The sequence below is a fragment of the Raphanus sativus genome, chromosome 6, assembly GCF_000801105.2.
Source record: "Raphanus sativus cultivar WK10039 chromosome 6, ASM80110v3, whole genome shotgun sequence".
Lineage (NCBI taxonomy): Eukaryota > Viridiplantae > Streptophyta > Magnoliopsida > Brassicales > Brassicaceae > Raphanus > Raphanus sativus.
In genome coordinates this window covers 36,852,828-36,876,048 of record NC_079516.1, presented here as the reverse complement: position 1 = coordinate 36,876,048, position 23,221 = coordinate 36,852,828, and the positions used below count along the sequence as shown (strand labels likewise).

The 23,221-nt window shown below is 32.7% G+C and overlaps 3 protein-coding genes and 1 pseudogene across 4 annotated transcripts; 2 read left to right on the top strand and 2 right to left on the bottom strand.

The window, feature by feature from the left end:
- The first annotated feature begins 653 nt into the window (after positions 1-653).
- On the top strand, positions 654-3,200 carry LOC108805871 (trihelix transcription factor GT-1). 2 transcript variants are annotated; one of them, XM_018577849.2, is made up of 5 exons: positions 656-1,323; positions 1,720-1,758; positions 2,062-2,193; positions 2,423-2,653; positions 2,734-3,200. In XM_018577849.2, exons 1-5 carry the CDS (start codon positions 717-719, stop codon positions 2,931-2,933), a joined length of 1,209 nt encoding a protein of 402 aa, XP_018433351.1. In that variant the 5' UTR covers positions 656-716; the 3' UTR covers positions 2,934-3,200. The 2 variants fall into 2 exon arrangements, with proteins under 2 accessions (XP_018433352.1, XP_018433351.1); XM_018577850.2 differs by lacking the exon at positions 1,720-1,758 and having other exon boundaries at positions 654-1,323.
- Positions 3,201-5,728: 2,528 nt separating this feature from the next.
- LOC108806337 (glyceraldehyde-3-phosphate dehydrogenase, cytosolic-like) lies at positions 5,729-7,893 on the top strand (annotated as a pseudogene).
- Positions 7,894-15,137: 7,244 nt separating this feature from the next.
- Positions 15,138-16,232, bottom strand: LOC130497119 (uncharacterized). The gene is made up of 2 exons (XM_056990104.1): positions 15,374-16,232; positions 15,138-15,292 (listed from the first exon to the last, which is right to left on the bottom strand). The coding sequence occupies exons 1-2, from the start codon at positions 16,223-16,225 to the stop codon at positions 15,158-15,160; spliced, it is 987 nt and encodes a 328-aa protein (XP_056846084.1). The 5' UTR covers positions 16,226-16,232; the 3' UTR covers positions 15,138-15,157.
- A 3,500-nt stretch (positions 16,233-19,732) lies between these two features.
- LOC108819637 (uncharacterized) lies at positions 19,733-20,308 on the bottom strand. Its single transcript, XM_018592691.1, has one exon. It carries the CDS (start codon positions 20,306-20,308, stop codon positions 19,733-19,735), a length of 576 nt encoding a protein of 191 aa, XP_018448193.1.
- Between the last annotated feature and the right edge of the window lie 2,913 nt (positions 20,309-23,221).

Genomic DNA, 23,221 nt, shown 5'->3' with positions numbered 1-23,221 from the left:
AAGTAATCAGACGATCAATTGTTTCATCTTATGATTAATCAGTCGTTGTTCAATTTCACCAGAGCTAGTTTGATTTCCTTTGATAGAAAATTGAAATCTTTTGTAAAGTTAGTTGCTAAATCAAACACCTCTATGATATCTGTGATGAGAAAAAATAAAAATAAAAAATAAAAAGAAGTGCGTGTGTAAAGTAATAATGGACGAGGACAATTTTGTAAATATTATAGAAATATATGGTATATCATAGCATATACCTTATATTGGTTATATGACTAATTTTTTTCCGGTAATGGTCATGTCCCCTTTTTTTTTGTCAACTGGTCACTTTTGGACCTTTTAATCCTCAAACTGAGGTAAGTAGGGGTCGAACCCCCGATGTCAGGACCCGAAGGCAGAGCTCAGCAACCACTAGGCTACGAACAACCCGACATGGTCATGTCCCCTAATTCTTTTTTTTAATGAGCACGGTATGTTCATTTCAGATAAATAGATTATCATGTACAAATATTTCAACTATCTAAAAGATGGACTAGATTCGAATGTGGATATTTTTAATAATTTAAATAATTGGCATCTTCTACAATAATTATAAATATCAATAATGTTTTACTAATTTTGTAAATAGACTAAAAAACCCCCATAAATTAAAAACCGAAAAAAAGCTGCGGTCGCCACATCTCTCTCTCAGTGCTCGGGGGGGTAAGACAACAGCAGCAATGTTCGTTTCCGACAAGCCTCGTCCTATCGATTTCTACAAAGACGATAACAATAACAACACCAATCCCTCCACCGCCGCGCGAGACAACATGATCATCGACGTCACCACCAACACACCAGGAGATCTACATCCCCACCACCACAACCATCATAATCATAATCACCATCTCCAGCCTCAACAGATTCTCCTCGGAGAAAGCAGCGGCGAGGACCACGAAGTGAAAGCCCCCAAGAAACGAGCGGAGACATGGGTCCAAGACGAGACACGCTCCCTGATCATGTTCCGCCGAGGCATGGACGGTCTCTTCAACACCTCCAAGTCCAACAAGCATCTCTGGGAGCAGATCTCCGCCAAGATGAGGGAGAAAGGCTTCGATCGGTCGCCGACCATGTGTACCGACAAGTGGAGGAATCTGTTGAAGGAGTTTAAGAAGGCCAAGCACCATGACAGAGGGAATAGGTCGGCTAAGATGTCGTATTACAAGGAGATTGAGGAGATTCTTAGGGATAGGAGCAAGAAAGTGACGGCGACGGGACAGTATAGCAAGAGCCCTAATACACCGCCCACTGCTAAAGTTGATTCCTTTATGCAATTTACTGATAAAGGTATAAGCTTTTGATTGGCTAAACTTAGGGCAATGCTTTAGGGCTGAGATGATACTAGTTTGAGTGCCATTTTGAGTATGTTTCTTAATATAGCCTCATTGATCTAATAAGAAGATGATGATTCTTTTGGTACTTAAATTGCTAAAGTTGATTTCTTTATGCAATTTAGGGATGCTCAGTTTTGGGGAAAATCAGATGTGAATAGGGTTTGTATTGATAAGATAGGTGGTAGAGTTTGGGCAATGCTTTAGGCTGAGATGATACTAGTTTTAGTTCTATTTTTTTAGTATGTTTCTTAGTTATAGCCTCATTGATCTTGTAAGAAGATGATAGTTTTGGTACTTGGTTTTTTAGTTTCTTTTGTTTAAAAGTGGCAACTTTTATCTTTCATCGTAGGTTTTGATGATCCGAGCATTTCTTTTGGATCTGTTGAAGGTACTGATCTTATCATTGACTTTTTGTGTGTTAATTAATATATATTGCTCTATTACAAAGGATGTCCATTGCCTCTATGTTTTAAATTGGTGTGAAAGTCCTCCTTGAGTGAGTAATATTAACCTGTATAAACTTGCATTGTGAGCATTTGGGATTGGAAACAAAGAGTTGCATGTGCAGGAGGAAATGATATTTGTGTAATTGGGATTAACATAGAGTTTCTCTGTTAGTTGGTTTAGTTTGGTTTCTAGAGGATGTGTATGTGTTTTGATAAGTGTTTTTTTTTTCCAATCTATGTTTTAGGTAATGGAAGGCCAGCGTTAAACCTTGAAAGGCGTCTTGACCATGATGGTCATCCTCTTGCCATCACTACAGTTGATGCTGTTGCAGCAAATGGAGTTCCTCCTTGGAATTGGAGAGAGACTCCTGGAAACGGCAAGTCTAATAACTTAAAGCCTCAAAGTTAATTTACCAAGAGGCCAAATATTTATTTTTTGAACTTTTGTTTCAAGCATGGTGTAGTAGTAGTATACGTAAGAATCTGTGTGTTTCTAAGTTATGAACCAAAATCATTTACTACTTTGAAATTGCTTCACAGCCTCTGTTTCTCTGCTTGTCTAATTTTGTCTTGTCTTTTATTTATGTTTCATGTTTAAACAAACAGGTGGTGATTCTCATGGTCAGCCTTTTGGTGGGAGGATCATAACTGTGAAATTTGGCGACTATACAAGAAGAATCGGCGTTGATGGTAGCACTGAAGCAATCAAAGACACAATCAGATCAGCTTTTGGGTTAAGAACTAGACGGGCTTTTTGGTTAGAAGATGAAGATCAGGTTGTCCGCTGTCTTGACCGAGACATGCCTTTAGGGAACTATCTACTCCATGTCGATGATGGTAAAGATTCACCACATTCCCATCTGTTTCTACACCAAATACGGTTACTGAGTTGTCAATATCCAAAACCTATTTTGCAGGACTAGCCATTAGGGTATGCCATTATGATGAATCCAACCAGTTACCAGTCCATACAGAAGAGAAAATCTTCTACACAGAAGAAGATTACCGTGATTTTCTAGCTAGACGGGGATGGACATGTCTGCAAGTTGATGGTTTTAGGAATATAGACAACATGGATGATCTTCAACCTGGTGCTGTGTACAGAGGAGTGAGATGAGAGAATGTGATCACAGAGAACTTGATCTCGTCCAGATCAATCAACAGTTAATCTAATCACAAAAATTGTCCTCTGTAAATAAATGTTTTCTCATTTTGTACATTTACAGCTCTTTTGTTTCCTACCCACTGAGAAGAACAAAGAATGTACTTGCTCAAATGTGACATATCAACTTGGATTCACCTTGCCGGTCAAGAAGACCTGCAATTGTATTTTTGTATGGTAACACTTTGGAAGGATCATAAGAGATGTGCAACTTCAATTCCAGTTCGAATGTATCAGTTATGACCTTAATAATTTCTTGGATTCACTTTTACGCAGTTCCACTATTTAGTCAAAATGCAGATCTATGCGTATGTGGTGAGTTAATTAAAATGATTAGCAAATACATAAACCATAAGACCAACTTATCTATATCTAAGTGGACTAAGATTGGTTCTAACTTCTAAGCAGGTTTACACGGATATAATTCCATTTGTTAAATTTTTGCATCAATCGTTTTCTTGTCATGTGGGTTTGCATCAATAATTGCATCTATCTTTTTCCGTTCTTTAAGAATCGAATGTTAACATATACCTTGATAGTGATATATTTTTGTTCTTTTCGATCTTTAAGATTACACAAAAATTGTGAACACTTCAAGATAAAGGGATAAGGGCCGACAATGATATGGATTTTAGAAAAAAAAAACATATAGAAAGTCCACAAAATAACTCAAAATAATCAAGAAGTTAAGGAATTGTCACACTTATTACGGAACATGCACTTGACGAGTTATGGTCGATAAATCCATCATTAAAGGTTTTTTAATTAAATATTTCTTAAATATATGGACAATTCTCTTAAATATTTTTTTTAAAATTTTTGTCATAAAAATAATTATAAAAATGATCAATATAATTTTTTAAATTTTTTTTAATATTTATCTTTTATTTTTCGGAATTTGGAAACTCATTTCCAAAATTCATCTGTTAACTCTAAATCATGAGTCTATATTAGTTAATCCTAAAAATACAAATGCATATTTTTTTTGATAAAAATTTTTTGATCATTTTTCTCACTAAATGCTATTTTTACGAAAATAAACTAAAAAATGTTATCTAAAGGAATTTATCTAAACATATACTGATATTTTTTTAAAAAAATATCAATATAATTTGTAGGCATACAATAAAGCTTTTCAATAATAATGCCCTCAAATACAATTCAACTAAATTATATGTTATAACTCACTTGAAGATGTTGTATCATATGTGTGTCCAACTACATAATTGCATGCTATAATGAGATCTCAACATATTCTTAGATATATGATAAACTGTTGACCGCTGATAATTTAAGTGATTCACAGGATGTACATGGATCCATATGAATACGCGATTAAATAGTTTTATATATTCTTTCAACTAACACATAAAATAAAATGAAAACCAAATGAGAAAATTAAGAGGATTAGAAGAATGATAATTTTGGCAAAAGCCAAGAGTCATACCGTTTGCATAAAGTCTTTCACGTTCATCTGATCAACCAAAGCTCTCAAAGGGGAGCACCTATGTGTCTCAATATGAAGTCACTATTTGATAAATCTAGAGCACCAAATTAGAAATTATATTTGTAAAGAAAAAATATTCTTATGATTACATCTAGAAATGTATTTTACACCAGGTAATTGAAGAACACATACACCTATGAGTACAGTGTTTAAAATTCTCACCTTGATTATTTCAAAGCAATGATTTAAAAGAGGCGTATACTATGTCGAATGTTGACTGAGAAGGGATTATAATTGGGGAAAAGTGTAACATAAGTACATAGAAGTAGAACATTGTTATCATGATTCATGGCTTCATGCCATTATATCAAGCATTGATGTATTGATTAGTAATGTACAAAACTGTGGAGTTATGTGTGTGATGTTGGTTAGGGCTGGTAAAATATCTGTAAATTTGATTTTGATTCGTTATCCGTTTCGATTCGAACCAAAAAATCTGAATATGCGTAACTGTACAAAGCAAATCAAATAATAAAATACAATATCTGTAAAAAATGAAGTAAATAAAAAATGCTAATGTTTTTAGAAACATATATCTTATCTGATCCGTTATATGCATATAAATCATATAATTAAATATTTATATATAAGTTATATAAATTATTATATTTTATATAAATTTTGCAGTATTTTTATTGAATAAATTTATTATATCAGTTATTAGAATTTTAAGAAGTAAATAAATTGTATTTTTGCAATAAATATTATTATTTTATATTGTTTTGTTTTTTTTTTTTTTTTTTTTTTTACGAATCAAATTAGATCTCGATAAAAAAAATTAAAAATTTCCGGATATCCTGGATACTGAATATCCGAATGAGACGAATCAAATTGGATCAAATAATTAATTTTTCTGACAAAACGGATCGGATTGTAAATAATCCTCGCGTTCACCACTCATGTTGGGCTTGTGAAACAATATTAAAAAATGCATAAAGTTTTCCAAAAATAAGATGTGCTATATCACACATGCATTGTTCATCAACAACAAAACAAAGTTTAACGACGTGTTACGTGGTATACACCCACTGACTAGTAATAAGGGTATTTCCAAAGGATCTTAGCTTTAAATCCTCGAATATCCTAATTAGTTTCCCCAATTAGTTACTAATCCTACCATAAGCAGCTGGCCGAAACAGTGGCAAAAAGGTAAATAATCGTAAAAGTAAAGGAGAATCTAGTGACAATCAAATTACTGAATCTCATCCGTAACCTTTTTTTCCCAAGAAACAATCTCAGCCACACGATCAAAATCTCGAACGCTTTAAATAACCCAAAAAGCCTCACCAAACTCTCACTCACTAACGAACTTCTTCACATTCGAGCTTGCTTTCTCTCGATCTCATCGTCATCTTAAATCTCTAAAATGGGTGAGATTCTCATCGCTCTTGTTGATCTTGATTTGTGTTTCTTCGAATTCTATCTTCGTCGTTGATGCTCTTTTTTGTTGGTTTGTAATGGTTTCTAATCCGATGGTGTTTTTTTGTTTGTGTAGCTGACAAGAAGATTAAGATCGGAATCAACGGTGAGTGTTTCTATTTCAAATCGCCTTTTTTTCATAGATTTTGGTTAGCTTTGATCTTAGTATACTGTATTTGGCTAAGGTTTCGGAAGAATTGGTCGTTTGGTGGCTAGAGTGATCCTTCAGAGGAACGATGTTGAGCTCGTCGCTGTTAACGATCCTTTCATCACCACCGAGTACATGGTGAGAGTTTCTTAGCTTTCGATCCTGGATTGGTTACTGTCTTTTGTGTTGATTGATTGATTCAATATTGAATATGTTTTGTTCTGTTGCAGACGTACATGTTTAAGTACGACAGTGTTCACGGTCAGTGGAAGCACAATGAACTCAAGTTGAAAGATGAGAAAACCCTCCTCTTCGGTGAGAAGCCAGTCACTGTTTTCGGCATCAGGTATATTAATATATACATAATAAATCTATCTCTTCTTCTTCTTCTTATGTTATGGAGAATTGTGGACAATTCTGATTTTGACTTTTGAAGGAACCCTGAGGATATCCCATGGGGTGAGGCTGGAGCTGACTTTGTTGTTGAGTCTACTGGTGTCTTCACTGACAAGGACAAGGCTGCTGCTCACTTGAAGGTTTTGTCTTTTTGACTTTATTTTTTATTTGTTTTTGGTCTTAGCTAATATGCCCATAGTCTTAAGAAGATAAAATATCTCATATGGTTCGTTTTTTGTTTCAGGGTGGTGCCAAGAAAGTTGTTATCTCTGCCCCAAGCAAAGATGCTCCCATGTTTGTTGTTGGTGTCAACGAGCATGAATACAAGTCCGACCTTGACATTGTCTCCAACGCTAGTTGCACCACTAATTGTCTTGCTCCACTTGCCAAGGTCTCTCTGTTTATGTTTCTTTAATGAAATTACGTTTTCTGTCTCTTGGATTTCAAAATGAATCGTGACTAGTTTGTATTGACAGTTGCAATCTGTGTATGCAGGTTATCAACGACAGGTTTGGAATTGTTGAGGGTCTCATGCCTACCGTTCACTCCATCACTGGTATATTATATACATTTTCATTATTGATTCCTGAATGCTGTTACCTCTTTCACTGAAATTATTATTGCATTGTATGTTTTGTTTTTGTGATGTCAGCTACTCAGAAGACTGTTGATGGTCCATCAATGAAGGACTGGAGAGGTGGAAGAGCCGCTTCATTCAACATTACATCATCCCCAGCAGCACCGGAGCTGCCAAGGCTGTCGGGAAAGTGCTTCCACAGCTCAACGGAAAGTTGACCGGAATGTCCTTCCGTGTTCCCACCGTTGATGTCTCTGTTGTTGACCTCACGGTTAGACTCGAGAAAGCCGCTACCTACGACGATATCAAGAAGGCTATCAAGTAAGCTTTCGGTTCCCATTTCGCTTGTCTCATCGAATCTTTTGTAAGATTAACCTAACTGATTGGTTTGTTACCGGTACAGGGAGGAATCTGAGGGAAAACTAAAGGGAATCCTTGGTTACACAGAGGATGATGTTGTCTCAACTGACTTCGTTGGTGACAGCAGGTCGAGCATTTTTGACGCAAAGGCTGGAATCGCATTGAGTGACAACTTCGTGAAACTTGTGTCGTGGTATGACAACGAATGGGGTTACAGTACCCGTGTGGTCGACTTGATCATTCACATGTCCAAGGCCTAAAGCCCTGAAGAAAAAGAAAGAAGCTCTCGATCTCAAATGATGTAATGATGTCTTAAATCTGTACGTTTTCGAATAAGTTTTATCTGGGCCATGATGGTAAGTTTGTAGACCGTTTGTTTTTTTACTGAGAGCCTTTTGTTTGGCCTTTGATATAGTCAGTTAAATGTTTTCAATTCTATGTTGTTTGTACAACGAAGAGTTCTCTCTTCTTATATCCAATGAATCAAACAATAAATTCATCTGTAAAATGATTTTTAACAATGATAACAAATAACAGTTCGATAATACCTCGAGGGTATGAAGTTGTACAAAGTCTTCTTCAAGACTACATCAAATGAAACATGGGTTTCTTAAGTAACATAAATGTAGATAACTGTGAATTAGAGTGGTTGACAGATAGTTTTGGATACATTTTCTATAAAAAAATTGTTTTTAAAACTAAAATTAATAAAATCCTACATTTGTTTTACACATAGGAAGAATAGAGTGATCTAATTATATCATCGAAAAAACTAGTTAGAAAATTTGATGGTCAAACTTGACTAATAATTTTGTAAAAGTAAAAAAAAAAATATTTTATCATTAGTATTTTATTTGTTAGTTTAGTTCTTCATTTGAGTCAGATTTAGTGTAGATGTATTTTTAATTTTACTGCCAGAAGTATTGCCAATTAGTTTGGAGGAAATTATTGGAATCGAAGGAATTTAAAAATTTTAAAAGTTGACAGATTTTTTAGAAATTAAATAAAGTTAAAAATATATTCTAAATTCTTATCCAATATTTTGTATTGATTACTATGGATTTGCATAATATATTTTTGTCAAAAACATTTCTCCTTATTATTAGGTAATGTATACCAATATTTTTATAAATTTTCCAGAAAACATTCTCGACGTAAACAATATATATAAACATCGCGTCGCTGACACAATGATACACATTTTTGAACAGATGCAGTACGACATTAATATATATAAACATCGTGGCATTGACACTCTTGAATCTCAACAACGAGAATACGCTAATTACCGGAGAAATATGATAGTTTCTTTTACCAAAAAAAAAATATATATGATAGTTTCTAATATGTGGACGGTGGCAATAGAAATTGAAGTCAACAATACTGGTGAAGCTTTTTTTATAGGTATTTGTTCTTTGTGTTCTGGTATGGTGTGTTCATTTATCTGGAATTTTTATCGGTTTTGTTATAATGATACTACTGATGCTAGTACATACCTTGTTGTCACGTTGTGTTACGATGATGATGTGTTCTTTGTGTTATGGTAAGGCAGAAAATCATTTGTCTTTTCAGTTTTGCTTTTCATCATCTCTTCTTTTTGTTATAGTAATAATGGGATAGTCTGTTCACGTTATAGTTTTGAAACAATATTCTAGTTTTTGAGTTTGTATGTGTATGTTTTTATTACATAAATTTCAAGAATATTATGATTAGGCATGTTATTTCCAAAGTTTAGTATTTTATGAGTAAATATATAAAAAAGTTTTTAACTTCCAACAACAAGAGAATTTAATAGATTTATTATAGATTAATAACTAAAATTTCTGAATAACAAAAAGTTTAAATTAAATTTAAAAGTCTTCAAAGTTCAAACCAATTATATGTTATTGCTTTTCTTTCACAGTTACAATCTTATGCCTCTCCTTAATTTTAAAATATTTTTAATAAATTTTACCAATATATTTAACCAATCAGAATGCTTGATTATTCACGGCAACATCATTTACTAACATTACTATTGGCACAAAATCAAACGATCATATATTTTATGTGTTGGTCTTCTTCTTCCTTTTATTTTTCCTTTTCTTCTTCCACCGTTTTATACAGATAATTTCATGATTCTTAAAGTCATACTACATTGTGATCCGTGTTAAAACTCGATTTTTCTTAAAGTAAAATAGTGTTAGAAGTGTTTCGCAATTTTATTAATTTAGATTTGATTTCAGTCTAGAATGTGTAGCTTGTAGTCTGGGTTACTTGTTTTTTTTGTTAGTAAATCTTATTTTTTTCTTATATAAATATTAGTATAATTTTATACAGTAAATCTGTGTCAAAACATAATTTAAACATTTCATGCTGGAAATATTTGAATATCTTAAAAAAGCATCTAATCTTATATACTACCAATGGATTGATTTGTTAGGCTTTATGTTTGACTTGTTTTATTTTTGAATAGTCATTAATAGGGAAAGAAAAACGAAAACCACACAATATAAATATTAACGATAATTTGCGGTTATTATAATTTTTAGTAACAAATATACGGCTTTTATATGTTGGATTAGAAATAACATGCGATGTTATGATAATATATTAATTACGTAATGATATAATTTTTATAAAAATAATTTTATAGTTATACATATTTACATATAGTTACTTAATTTAATATTAAATTAAATAATTTAAACCAGTTGAACTGGTTCGACTGGTCCGAACATTGATCCAACTATAATACCGATTTAATAATTGGTTTGGTTTTCAGAACATTGGTTATACACAAAGACCAGTTCATTATATCACCGGTTATTAGTTTTTTTTTGTAAAATCACCGGAATTAGTTACCATCACATACATTGAAAATCTTGGTAATAAAGGGTTCAAATTGTCTTACATAGCAATGAGAAATGTAAAGAGACATAATGAAATGATATCAGGTATACAATATTCCTTTTGTTTCATAATAAATGCCATTCTAACATTTTTTCTAGTTATACAAAGAGTGTCAATTTACAATTCCAATGCAAATTATATTTACTTTCAGCTGAAAATTAATTATAAACTGCATTAATTTTATAAATAATTTTATTCATCTTAAATATTATTGGTCAACGATGTGTGATTAATAAGAACTCACATATATTTCCATCACTTTCTTAATCTGTGTGAAAAATGTCAAATTGACACTTATTCAGAAACGGAAGAAGAAATATTGTATTGTGTATGTCGCTTAGAAATAAACAGATTCTTATATATTAAAATAGAAGTTATGACTTCTTTTATCTGTGATTTTTTTTTAATTTGGACTACCCATAAAAAATTGTTTCCATTGATTTAACTACTATAAATATTTAAATTAATTTAATTATTTAAAACAAATCAAATATATATTCCTATATTTAATTTGAAATTATATCTGAATAAAATCTTTTCATATCTTTTTTACAATATAAATACATATCCATTTTTATTAAAATAAACTTTTTAAATGTTTTTTTTGAGCAACTACCTTTTAAATGTTTAAGTAATTTCGTGTTAATTTAAAATAAATGTATATTTCATTTTTCACTTAATTTTTTTTAAAAATATTTATTTAATGTCGTGTTTATTTTAAAATTAAACTTATATTTCATTTTAACTAAACAAACTTTTAAAATCTTATATATTAAAACAGAAGTCACAACCTTGATTCATATGTGATTTTTTTTTAAAATGAACCTTAACTAGAAATCAATTACCATTCATTTATTACTAAAATATGTTTAATATGGACTTATGGGATCAAGGAATACAAGAGCGGCCACCTCGGCCCTACATTCAGAGATGGAAGCTCTCATTTGGGCAATGAAATGCATGAGGAATTTAAGACAATTTTCAGTCATTTTTGCAACGGATTGTTCTCAGTTGGTGAAGATGGTTCCGGAACGAGAAGAGTGACAAGAGCCTTTGCAAGTTATCTAGAAGACATTAACATTTTGAAGAGAAGTATCAACAGTTCAGAGCTCGTTCATATACCAAGAACACAAAATAAAAAGGCGGACAGTTTAGCACGCAGTGCAAGGAAACAACCGTCTTTTGTCGTTCATATGGATGCGGAGCTACCAGTTTGGTTAACATAGTCTATATGAGTGTGTTTTTGTTTCTGACAAAAAAAATATGTCACATCTAAATTAACGATCAACTCTTATAAAACCGGATCTCTTAACAAACCAATATTTTATTTCTTATCTTATATATTAAAATAAAAGTAGTAATTTATTTCATGTGTGATATTTTAAAAAATTGTTTTATTATCAAACGCAAATTCAATAGGACAAATATATTTTAAAAGCAATATATATGTGATGATTTGGAATAATTAATTAATTTACAGTAATAAAAATATAAAATTATTGTATTTAAAAGATATACACATTGAAATATATAAATAACCTTAAAAATATATACTAATTATATAAAAAAATATCCGCATTGTTGTGCGGATCCAAATCTAGTATATTTTAATTGGGAAACTAAATTTCATTGATAAAAATATAAATCATGTTTATTGATTCCCGAATAACTAGTAAGCAAAATGAATTAGTGTAACAGAATTTTCAGATTTATATATTTAATATCTAATATTTTGTTAATGAAAAAAAATGTATAGGTTAAATTTAAATGACAACCTTCCAACAGTAGATAAAAAATAGGATCCGACACTAATAGATTAGATGTTTGTTTGCTCTTACTCCACAAAATATGTATAAACGGTTCACAATACAGATCTAAAAACGATGCAAAAATAACAAAAGAAACTTGAACTGGTAACATGTATGTACATGATATTTGTAAATTAATGAGTTTTTCAATCATGATTCTTATAGACACCATGAACACATGTTGTTCTACAATAATTAAGAACAAAACCTTGAAGTTTAGACCATTTACATCAATATTTTGTCTTATGCAATGATTTATATTACAATTTTTTTTCTTGACAACATTACAAGAAATTTAGAACTAATTAATAATATATGTTAATTTAATTAAAAATTTTGAATACGAATTAAATCTCCATAATTTTAGGAATTCATATTAACAAACAGATAACAAATTTTATTTTGAGTAAAGTCAGAGATATATCTATAATGTTTTGAAATAATATACTTTCAAACTTTCGGTAACTCATTATTTTTCTCGAGATTGTGTTTAAAGCATATCCAAAAAGACTCTATTTAAAAGTTTGCAAAACTCTATATTTTAAATTTTAAGGTGTTTTTTTCAAAAGTAAAACTTCAAACTTAACTTCAAATTATTTATAATTTACTTTATAATCTTTATATATTTCATAATTAATGTAGATCTATAAAACTTTTATAAAAAACTAGAACATATATAAAACAAATTATAACAATATTAATTAATAAAATCTTACACTACAATATAAAACTATTAATAGAAATACATAATTAAATATTAAAATACAAGAAAATATCACATTAATTCCTAAAATTATTTTGGTAATGCTCCATCTTTGGTTACACAAAATGATTTTAGAGTACATTTTAGATATTTTGGAGGTTCCGAAGCAAATTTACTAGACCATTAGTGTTATTGTAATATTTAAATATGTGTAATAATTTTTGTCTTCATGTACCTTTTAATTTTTTATTAAGTTTCTTTTATAATATTTTTGTTTCATAATTCTATTTTTAAAATAATATATATTTTATTTTAAAATTTATTTAATTTTACCTGTAAAACTCGAATTTATAGAAATAAATCTGAAATAGTTATGAGATATAAAAAATTTGAAGATACGAGAAACTAAAATTACTTAAAAATATAAATATGATATGTAACTAATTGTAAGGATCAAAATGCAAAAAAAAAAAACTTCAAATTTGAAGTTTTGAGTAGTAAAACTTTAAATATGAAGTTTAGATGTTCAAAACTCTAAATTTGAAGTTTTTAATTTTTTTTTAAAGCAAAAAAACTCTCTATATTTGAAGTTATAAAGTTTTTCTGAAGATGCTTTTATAAGTTTTGGAATAAACTCCAAAAAACTCCTAACCATGCACAACACATTTTAATTTAAAATACTTAATTTTAACAGATTATTTTATTTATTTATTAGATTAATATATTTACTTAATAAAAATAAAATATTTAAATTAGCTGATATTTTTATTTAGTTATAGTGTTATACAATGAATCAAGTTGTGTTTGATGTTTTATAATTTCATATTTTGGGGTTATTCTATTAAAGATGTAGAATATTGATGATATGCAATGGGATGAAATAATATTAAATCGATTCTTAAAAGATTATTATAAAAATGTAACCAATGTAAGACGGGTTAATATATTTTGTAATTTTCTACAGTCTTATGTCATAAAATAAGTTGGAACCTACCAAAAAAATAAATAGAGCTTTGCAGTATATATTTCAAACTACTATCACAAACACAAATGGTGTCACAAAATAAAGTTGCACCTTCAATTTATAGATTTAAGATAGAAGACTAAACTGTGTTGTTATAACAAAACTAAAATTACAATTTTAATAAATTATTTCTTTTCAATTATTTTAATTAAAATAGTATAAAGTTTGGTCATAATTCTTTCCAATCCCTAAAAAATAGCCCACCTTAAAAAAAAATTATAACTTCACAAAACATATTAAAAATATTTTTAATTATAATATGTAATAAAAATTAATTTTAAAATTAACCTATTGATTATTATTTTTAAAAAAATTATATATAGGATCCAAAGTTTATTGAGAGTTCTAGAGTATTACATAAAAATGCGTTGTTTTAAGAGAAAATTGCCAAAAAAGAACAAAAAAAACAAGGTTGTTGTTCCCTTGGTATAAATCCTTTTTTGGCCAATTTTTCTCCTTTTTACCCTTTGAATTTCTGAAAACTAATAAAATAAATAGTTTTGTGAATCAAAAAAAATATTAAAAATATAAACAATTAATAAAACACCTATATACACATGCTGGTATTTTTTGTTTTCTCAAAAAGTTCATAAATAAAAATTTGAAAATACGTTCTACTAAAGGTAGAAAGTGCCTTCTACGGAAAATGGTATAGTAGAAAGCGATTTCTAAAATAACTACGTTCATCTACTATTTTTAGAACGTACATTCTACTATTTATTAATTTTCTATAATATGTGGAATGCGCATTCTACTAATCCCAAAGCTTCTACTTTTTGTCCGGAATCATCTTCTACTTTTATTGACTATTCTAAATTTTGCGGAACGTGTTTTCTAAAGTTTACTCTTCCTTCTACTAAAACTAGAAAGCATGCAGCTTGATCTCCTTTGAACTTTAGTAGATTTTCTGCAGCTTCGCTCATGCTAGGATCGCTCCCTTCTGCACTCAACATCACTGCATCCCTGATTTGTGACACTTCGGTCTCCAACTTACCCATCCTTTCCGTAAACTTGCTCTCCATATCTTCCATTTTCGTGATGAGCATATCCCCCAAGGAAGTAACAGATGTACGGAGGAGACCCTCAATGAAACTCTTAGTTTCACTATCAATACTCTGTTTCTTTTCAGCTGCTCGCTTACACAGCAACTTCTTCTTTCTTGTCTCCGCTCCTTCATCATGAACCTTTCTCTTGCCTTTTCCTGGAACCTCAACCGTAGGGTTCTCCTCGTCTGCTGCAGCATCAGTATCGTCGCCACTCATACCAGCTTCTGCATCTATATCATCTGTCAAAGCTTCCTCCATTTCAGTCTCTTCAAGTTCTATAACTGGCCACTCCGTCTTGCTCAATCGAACTTGCTATTGATCCTACTAAGGAAAAGGTTCACTCGTTCATCTTCCATCTCACCCTTCCTTGCATAGTCTTCGTGCAGAAAGACATCACCATTGCCAGTCACTGAGATGACCGAGAAGAAGTCACTCTACAAAGAAAACAATTATAACATGAAAAGCTGCAAGAGAATAAATACAACCAAATAAAAGAATATGATAGATATAGATACCTTGTCAGTAAATGAGTCTTCAAGTTTGGTGATGTCTTGATAAGAAACTTTTGCAACTCCTTTCCAATTGCCACACCTTGGACCTCTGAAGCTGCCTGAGAGTTTTGTGCCGCATATTTCTCCAAAATCTGGAATTGCTTCCATAAGCCAAATCTGGATAGCATAGGAGAAACCCTCGAAAATGTAGCTGCCCTTCTTACCCAACTTCTTTGTAGCCTTGTCGATGGAACGCAGCAGAAAATCGTAGGAGTGAAGACCCCAATGGAACTTCCGAAGCTTGTCAAGATCCATCACCAACTTGATATACATATGAGGGATGAACACCTTCTCATTTCTCCCCATCACCACGCCCATTATCACGCACAAGTAAATCAACCTCATCCTATCAAGCCGAGTCCAGGTGTGAACTTCTTGTAGATGTACCTTCTTGATGGACTGCAAGCTTATCTTACCATCTGTCTTTAATAGCTCACTCCAAAACCCCCCATCGTTTTTCCATTTCACTACACCACTGCTAGCTTCCCGCGATATCTTTAGACCTGTCACAGCGTGGTACTCCTGAAGCGAAAACCGGAGAGGCGACCTCCCAAAGACAAACCACTTCTCATGCTTCTTCGAGGTAATCAGCTGCCTACATAAGAAGCTATCCACCAGTTTCGCCGAAAACTTAAGGTTATTTTCCGCAATAGCCATGATGTGAGTGAAAACAGGATCTTTCTTCACATCATCATAGTCTGTAGGCATAGCTATCTTCAGATCCCTGATGAGTTCCATGCGGCAGCAGTTGTTGATCTTCTCGACCTGAGGTTCAAGACCCTCTGCAAACAGTCGTTTAGGTAGCTCTGGCTCCATATCTACAGAGAAAAAAAATTAGGGAAAATTGCCAATAGAGAACAAAAAAACAAGGGTGTTGTCCCTTTGGTATAAATCCTTTTTTGTCCAATTTTTCTCCTTTTTACCCTTTGTATTTCTGAAAACTAATGAAATAAATACTTTTGTGAATCAAAAAAAAAATTAAAAATATAAAGAATTAATAAAACACCTATATACACATGCTGGTATTTTTATTTTTTTCAAAAAGTTGATAAATAAAAATTTGAAAATACGTTCTACTAAAGGTAGAATGTGCCTTCTACGGAAAATGGTATAGTAGAAAGCGATTTCTAAAATAAACACGTTCATCTACTATTTTTAGAACGTACATTCTACTATTTACTAATTTTCTAAGAAAGTGGAATGCGCATTCTACTAATCCTAAATCTATCTACTTTTCGTCCGGAAGCATTTTCTACTTTTATTAAGTATTCTAAATTTCGCGGAATGTGTTTTCTAAAATGTACTCTTCCGTCTACTAAAAGTAGAAAGCGTGTTCTAGGTTTTTGTCAATGTTCTAAACTTTTAGAAGGCGCCTTCTACGGATAATATACCTGATTTTTGCAAAAATTAATAAAAAATTCAGTTAAGGAAATATTCTAAAGATCTCCTAAAAATATTCTAACTTCCTAAAACGTGTTATTTTCGATTTTACTTGTCAAAAACTTTTAAAAAATGATTATACCTTGTCTTCTTCATTAATCTTTGAGTTTTCCATAGTTTTTCTTTTGATTTTTTTTCACAAACTATTATTCTCTATGATACATATCTATACAACATGTGGTGTTTTGAAATTAGGTGCAATTTTTTGTAAAGTTTAATTTTTATTTTATAAAGTTTACAAATTTTATTTTTATTAAAGTTTTATTAAAAAAAAATTTAAAATTTTTATTTTTATTAAAAAGTTCGATAAAATTCAAAAGGTTACAAACATTTTAATTTTTTTATAAAAATAAAACTTTGTAAACAATTTTCTTTATAAAGTTAGTTTAAAGCTTTTATTAAAAAAATTAGTAAAGTTCTATTTTTATTTTTATAAAGTTTAAAATTTTTATTTAATTAAAGTTTTATTAAAAACATTTTAAACTTTTATAAAAATAAAACTTTGTAAAATGTTTTTAATAAGTTTATTTAATGTTTTATTAAAAATTGTAAATTATTTTTATTTTTACAAGGTTTATTTTTATAAAAAAAATTAAAAGTTTTATTTTATTTTCCCTTTTTAAAACGTTTTTAATTAAATCTTTTAAAAATTCTTTTAGTTTATTGTGTTTAATAAAAACTTTAAACAAAATTTATAAAATTTGTGAACTTTATAAAAATAAAAATAAAACTTTACAAAAAGTTTTTAATAAAAGTTTAAACAAACTTTAGAAAAATACATTTTAATTTTTTTTTAATTAAAAATTTTGATAAAATTAAAAAGTTTACAAACATTTTAAACTTCTTATAAAAAATAAAACTTTGTAAACTGTTTTTTATTAAAAATTGTAAATTATTTTTATTATTATTTTATTAAGTTTTAAAAAGTTTATTTTTATTAAAATAATAATTTTTTTAGTTTTTCCTTTTTAAACGTTTTTAATTATTATTATTTTAAGTTATATTAGTTTAATGTGTTTAATTAGATTAATCAAGGGTTAGTTTTGGGATTATTAAAAAAATTATACTAAAAGGACAACTAAATGATGGTTTTATACTATAAGGACAACCATGCTGAATTTTTGTTCCGTTTTGGCAATTTTCCCAAAAAATTATGATATCCAAATGCCATTTTAAAATATCAGAAACATAAATGAGTTACTTGTCTCTCACCTAATGTAGCTCCAAGAGAGAATCGGCTACAAGGCAGGGCCAAAAAGATAACCACCCCTTAGCTAGCTGCAGAAAACAAATCAGAACAAAGATAAAAAAGCATGAGTATCCGTCCCATCTTGCAACTAAGAAAATGAGTTAAAAAATACAACAACAACACTATTATTTCTAACAATCGAATATGCAAAAAGGAACCCGAGGAAGACAAACACATAGCAACAACAACCCTTATCATTTGACCAACAAGCTAAGACAAAGGTTCTTCTTTACGAGAACAGAGACAACAACTTCACACATACAACAACCATAAAAACAGACAGTTCAGACATAACACAAGAGATATCAAGACTCAAGCAACAACGACTAAGACAAGCCAAGAACCCGATTCACAAACAAAATCAATATACCAAACTTAAACAAGTAAAGAACCCGATTCCTTCAATCTTTTCACATAATGGTTAACAAAACCATATGAATTCACACAGACAAATGCCACAACGCAACGGATCGAGGAGAAGAAGGAGAAATTATTGATACCTTATATGCTAGCAATGTTGGAGAAAGAGAGAGGCGGAGAGGGTGAAGACAAACTCGATTTCACCAATCACCAATAGAAGCTCCAAATTTCCTTTGAGTTCGTCGAGAGAGAGAGGCTGAGAAAAGTATTACAACATTCAGACAAGAAAGAGACGGGTCAGACATAACAAATCAATGCCAACAACTGTCAAAATCGAAAACAAAAAAAAACAAAATCAGAGATAGTTCCTAGGTTTACCTTGCTTGTAGGGATGTCTGAAGGAGAGAGCCTGAGAGGCGGAGAAAGAGAGAGCCGGAAAGGCGGAGATAGAGAGAGGCGGAGAGAGGCGGAGAGAGAGAGAGGCGGAGAGAGGCGGAGAGAAGCGGAGACAGAGAGAGGAGGAGAGAAGCGGAGACAGAGAGAGGCGGAGAGAGGCGGAGAGAGGTGGAGAGAACCGGAGACAGAGAGAGGGGGAGAGAGGCGGGGAGGCAGAGATATAGAGAGAGGAAGAGGCGGAGAGACGGAGAGGCACAGAGTAGGGGACGGACGAAGGGGTTACACCGGAGATAGAGAGAGGCAGAGAGGCGGAGCTGTCACCGGCGATGGCGACGGAATCATCTTAGGGTTTGGTTCTCGATTGGGTCGAAGAGATGGAGTTCTAAGAAGAGAGAGAGAGACAAATAATCCCGTGTAAATGTATTTAGAATGGGAATGTTGCTCATTTATTCGTTTTTTTTTTTCATTTCTTTTGCTTTTTAGATATCTTTTTATATAGTTTTTTCATTATAAATGTATATAAACCTTTTAATTTCGTTTTAATTTGATTTTAAATTATTTAAAGAAAGGTTAATTTTGGGATTATGAAAAAATTTATACCATTAGGACAACAATTAGATGGATTTATACCAAGGGGACACCAACCTTATTTTTTAGTTCTCTTTTGGCAATTTTCCCTTGTTTTAATGCCATGTTGTTGTTATGTTGGATTTTGTATCAACTCAATGAACAATTACATACTTTTTTTTTGCTAAACTTTAAATATCATATAAATGAAAAGAAGATTTTTCAAATAAGATCTTAAATCTGAGCTATCCTAACAAAAAAGAAAATAAAAACAAGATGGATCAATGAAAACTAAACCTGCAAGAAACAATCTATCTCAGCCACATAGCCATAAGATAATTGAAATGCTTTCTTAGTTTCCTTGCTGAGATGATGTTTCTCAACTCTTTTTCGATACCATAAAAGACAGTTGCAGCCGGAAGTGATGCCTGATTGTGAATCAAGTTGTACCTTTGCTTCCAAAATTGAAAGACAACTGTTTGAACTGCCAACTTCCTCAGTAGCATTAGCTTCCTCGATGGTGATGACCGGATCCATGAAAGGAACTCTGACCAATTAGTGAACATCACTGATGGAGGCTGGCATCTGAGCAAGACCTCCCTCCATACATCCTTCTTGTAATCGCATGACAACAGCAATTGGTCCCTTGTTTCATCGTACGTGGAGCAGAACGGGCAGGTGGGAGAGACTGGAAGTCTCCAAGCTGCTAGCATAGACCTCATTGGTATCCTGTCATAGTTCACAATCCATATTGTGAACGCATGTTTCGGGATTCCTCCTTTGAACCTGACGACATCCACCCAGTCTTTGATCCCCTGTCGTGGCCGCAGCACCTCGTATGTGGTGAAGACCTGAAAACACTCAAGGGATAATGACCAGAAATCCATTCATAATTATCTACAACATCAACTGTTAATGGCAGGTTTATTGTAGTAAAATAAGTGTGTAATTCAACTTCCATTTGGGATCTTGGGTGAGGTAGAGACAAACTGAATCTCTGATTGCTTCCACCATCACCGCGTTCTTCCTGATCCTCAAAGCTCTTGGACCAGAAGGGCGATATGAGTAATCAATTGTCCTAGAGGAGTCCAAACATGAAACCAGAAACTAGCGCTCATGCCATTACCAAGACGAATTTTACAGAATTGCAGCGCTAGTGGTCTGAGATCGAGTAACTTTCTCCAGGCCAAGGATTCTGTAACCGAAGATTCAATGGTCCAGAAGGATTTATCATTCAAGTGTGTGCTCCAATGCCAATCCCATAGGTAGTTGACAAGATGGGAATCTATAGCTAGCAAAACATTGGATTCACACTGGTATAACCCGCGGTGAAAAGCTCGGTTTTGAATGTGTTCTTATGAAGACCAGACCAGGAAGCAAAATCATCTAGGCATTCAGAGATTCCATGTAAACTGTTGCTAGACCTTGTTGAGATAAGCTCGAAGTTGAGTGAACAAGCCTAGAGACTTGCGGAGCAAGCTAACGGAATCCTAATCTACTTCGAGATTTGAAGATAAAGAAGAATATACTTTAGGAGTTATCTACAAGTGTTGTATCTTTATCTAAAAGTATTAGGTTTATCCGTTAGCTATAAATATAGATCCATCGAGTGATGATCGGATCTAAGTGTTGTTGTTGACAAACGGCTCAGGGTTTTGAGTTAGTTTTTCCTTGAGTTAATATAAGAGAGTTATTCTTATAAGTCAATTGCACACACAAACATACGATAAGTAGTTTCAATATTTGGTATCAGAGCACCAAGTTAAAACTATGGGAGATCTTACAGTGGCTACAACGAAGGTGAAAGATGCAGGGTCATCATCGATAAAGTGCCCTATGCTAAACGCCACAAATTACACAGTATGGGCAATCAATATGAAGATCATGTTGAAGTTACACAAGGTATGGGATATCATTGAGACAGAGGGAGCAGATGAGGAGAAGAATAACATGGCTATGGCTCTCCTAGTCCAATCGATACCTGAGGCTTTGGTGTTACAAGTTGGAGAGTTAGATACCGCTAAGAAAGTCTGGGAGGCTGTAAAATCCAGACATGTGGGTGCTGACAGAGTGAAGGAGGCTCGGCTACAGACACTTATGGAGGAGTTTGATAGATTGAAGATGAAGGACAACGAAACAATTTATGAGTTTAGTGGGAGGATCTCTGAGATCTCTGCAAAATCCTCTGCACTAGGAGAAGACATTGAAGAACCAAAGCTCGTCAAGAAGTTTTTAAAGTCTCTTCCGCATAAGAAATACATAAGTATTGTAGCAGCGCTGGAGCAAGTATTGGACCTTAAGAAGACCGGATTTGAAGATATAATCGGTCGTCTAAAGGCTTATGTGGAGCGTGTTAGTACTGAAGAAGAAGCGTCAGAGGAACAGAGCAAATTGATGTATACAAACTCAGATACACAATATGCTCGTAACTCTAATGGTGACAATGGAGAAGAGAACAGAGGATATAATCATGACGGCAGAGGCCGTAGAGGACGACTTCATGACAGAGGAAGGAGAGGACGTGGAAGGTATAACTATCAGCCAAGAGAGACATATCAGGCTCGAGATGCTGCGAGAATAACTTGTTACCGCTGTGATAAATTAGGGCATTACGCCACTGATTGTCCTGACCGACTGCTCAAGTTACAGGAAACACAAGAGAATAAAGAGGAAGACACACAGCATGCACATGAATTGATGCTTCATGAAGTGGTATTTCTCAATGAGGAGAAGGTGAAGCCGGATGCTTTCGTGTCAAGCTGTGATGATAGCAGTGTGTGGTATTTGGACAACGGGGCCAGCAATCACATGACCGGAGATCGCACCTACTTCACCACACTTGACGATACGGTGACTGGAAAAGGTTAAGTTCGGTGATGATTCCCGTATTAACATAAAAGGGAAAGGATCTATTAGCTTTGTCTTTAAGAACGGAGTTAAGAAAACAATGTCTAATGTGTATTACATTCCAGCCCTCCGTAGCAACATCATTAGTTTGGGACATGCTACAAAGGCGGGATGTGAGGTCAGAATGAAGGAAGACTTGTTAGACATACATGATCGAGATGGTAGACTGTTGATAAGAACTAGCAGGGGAAGGAACCGTCTTTACAAAGTGTCGTTAGAAGCAGAGAGTCCATTGTGTTTACAAGTGGTTTCTACAAGTTCTTAAGACAAATGGCATGCGAGACTCGGGCATATCAACCATGATAACATGAAGCTAATGGTTGATAAGGAGCTAGTTTCTGGAATACCGAAGATGACAATACAGAAGAAAACGTGTGTTTCTTGCTTACTTGGGAAGCAATCCAGAAGGCCGTTCTCTCAGGCAACTAGCTTTCGTGCATCACAGAGACTTGAGCTTCTCCATGGGGATCTCTGTGGTCCTATCACTCCACCAACCATAGGAGGAAATCGATATGTGTTCGTGATAATCAATTATCACTCCAGGTATATGTGGACGTTACTCCTAAAGCACAAGAGTGAAGCCTTCGAGAGATTTAAGCGGTTTAAGGCCTCTGTTGAACAAGAAACTGGGATTCTTATCAAAACACTAAGAACAGACAGGGGAGGAGAATTCACATCTCATGAGTTTAATGTCTTTTGCGAGGAGTATGGCATCCAGAGACACTTGACGGCTCCGTATTCTCCTCAGCAAACGGAGTGGCGGAGAGGCGCAACAGAACAATACTAGAGATGACAAGGAGTCTACTGAAACACATGAATGTTCCCAACTATATGTGGGGAGAAGCAGTAAGGCATGCGACATACCTTATCAATCGAGCAGCGACAAGGAGCTT

What these genes read in the sequence shown, in the direction of transcription:
- LOC108805871 (XM_018577849.2), top strand. Translation starts at nt 717, where the DNA reads ATGTTCGTTTCCGACAAGCCTCGTCCTATCGATTTCTACAAAGACGAT. An exon ending in TTCTTTTGGATCTGTTGAAG is followed by an intron (nt 1,759 to 2,061) that starts GTACTGATCTTA and finishes TCTATGTTTTAG; the next exon opens with GTAATGGAAGGCCAGCGTTA. An exon ending in TCTACTCCATGTCGATGATG is followed by an intron (nt 2,654 to 2,733) that starts GTAAAGATTCAC and finishes CCTATTTTGCAG; the next exon opens with GACTAGCCATTAGGGTATGC.
- LOC130497119 (XM_056990104.1), bottom strand. Translation starts at nt 16,225, where the DNA reads ATGGAGCCAGAGCTACCTAAACGACTGTTTGCAGAGGGTCTTGAACCT. An exon ending in AAGACTCATTTACTGACAAG is followed by an intron (nt 15,293 to 15,373) that starts GTATCTATATCT and finishes TTTTCTTTGTAG; the next exon opens with AGTGACTTCTTCTCGGTCAT.
- LOC108819637 (XM_018592691.1), bottom strand. Translation starts at nt 20,308, where the DNA reads ATGGATTTCTGGTCATTATCCCTTGAGTGTTTTCAGGTCTTCACCACA.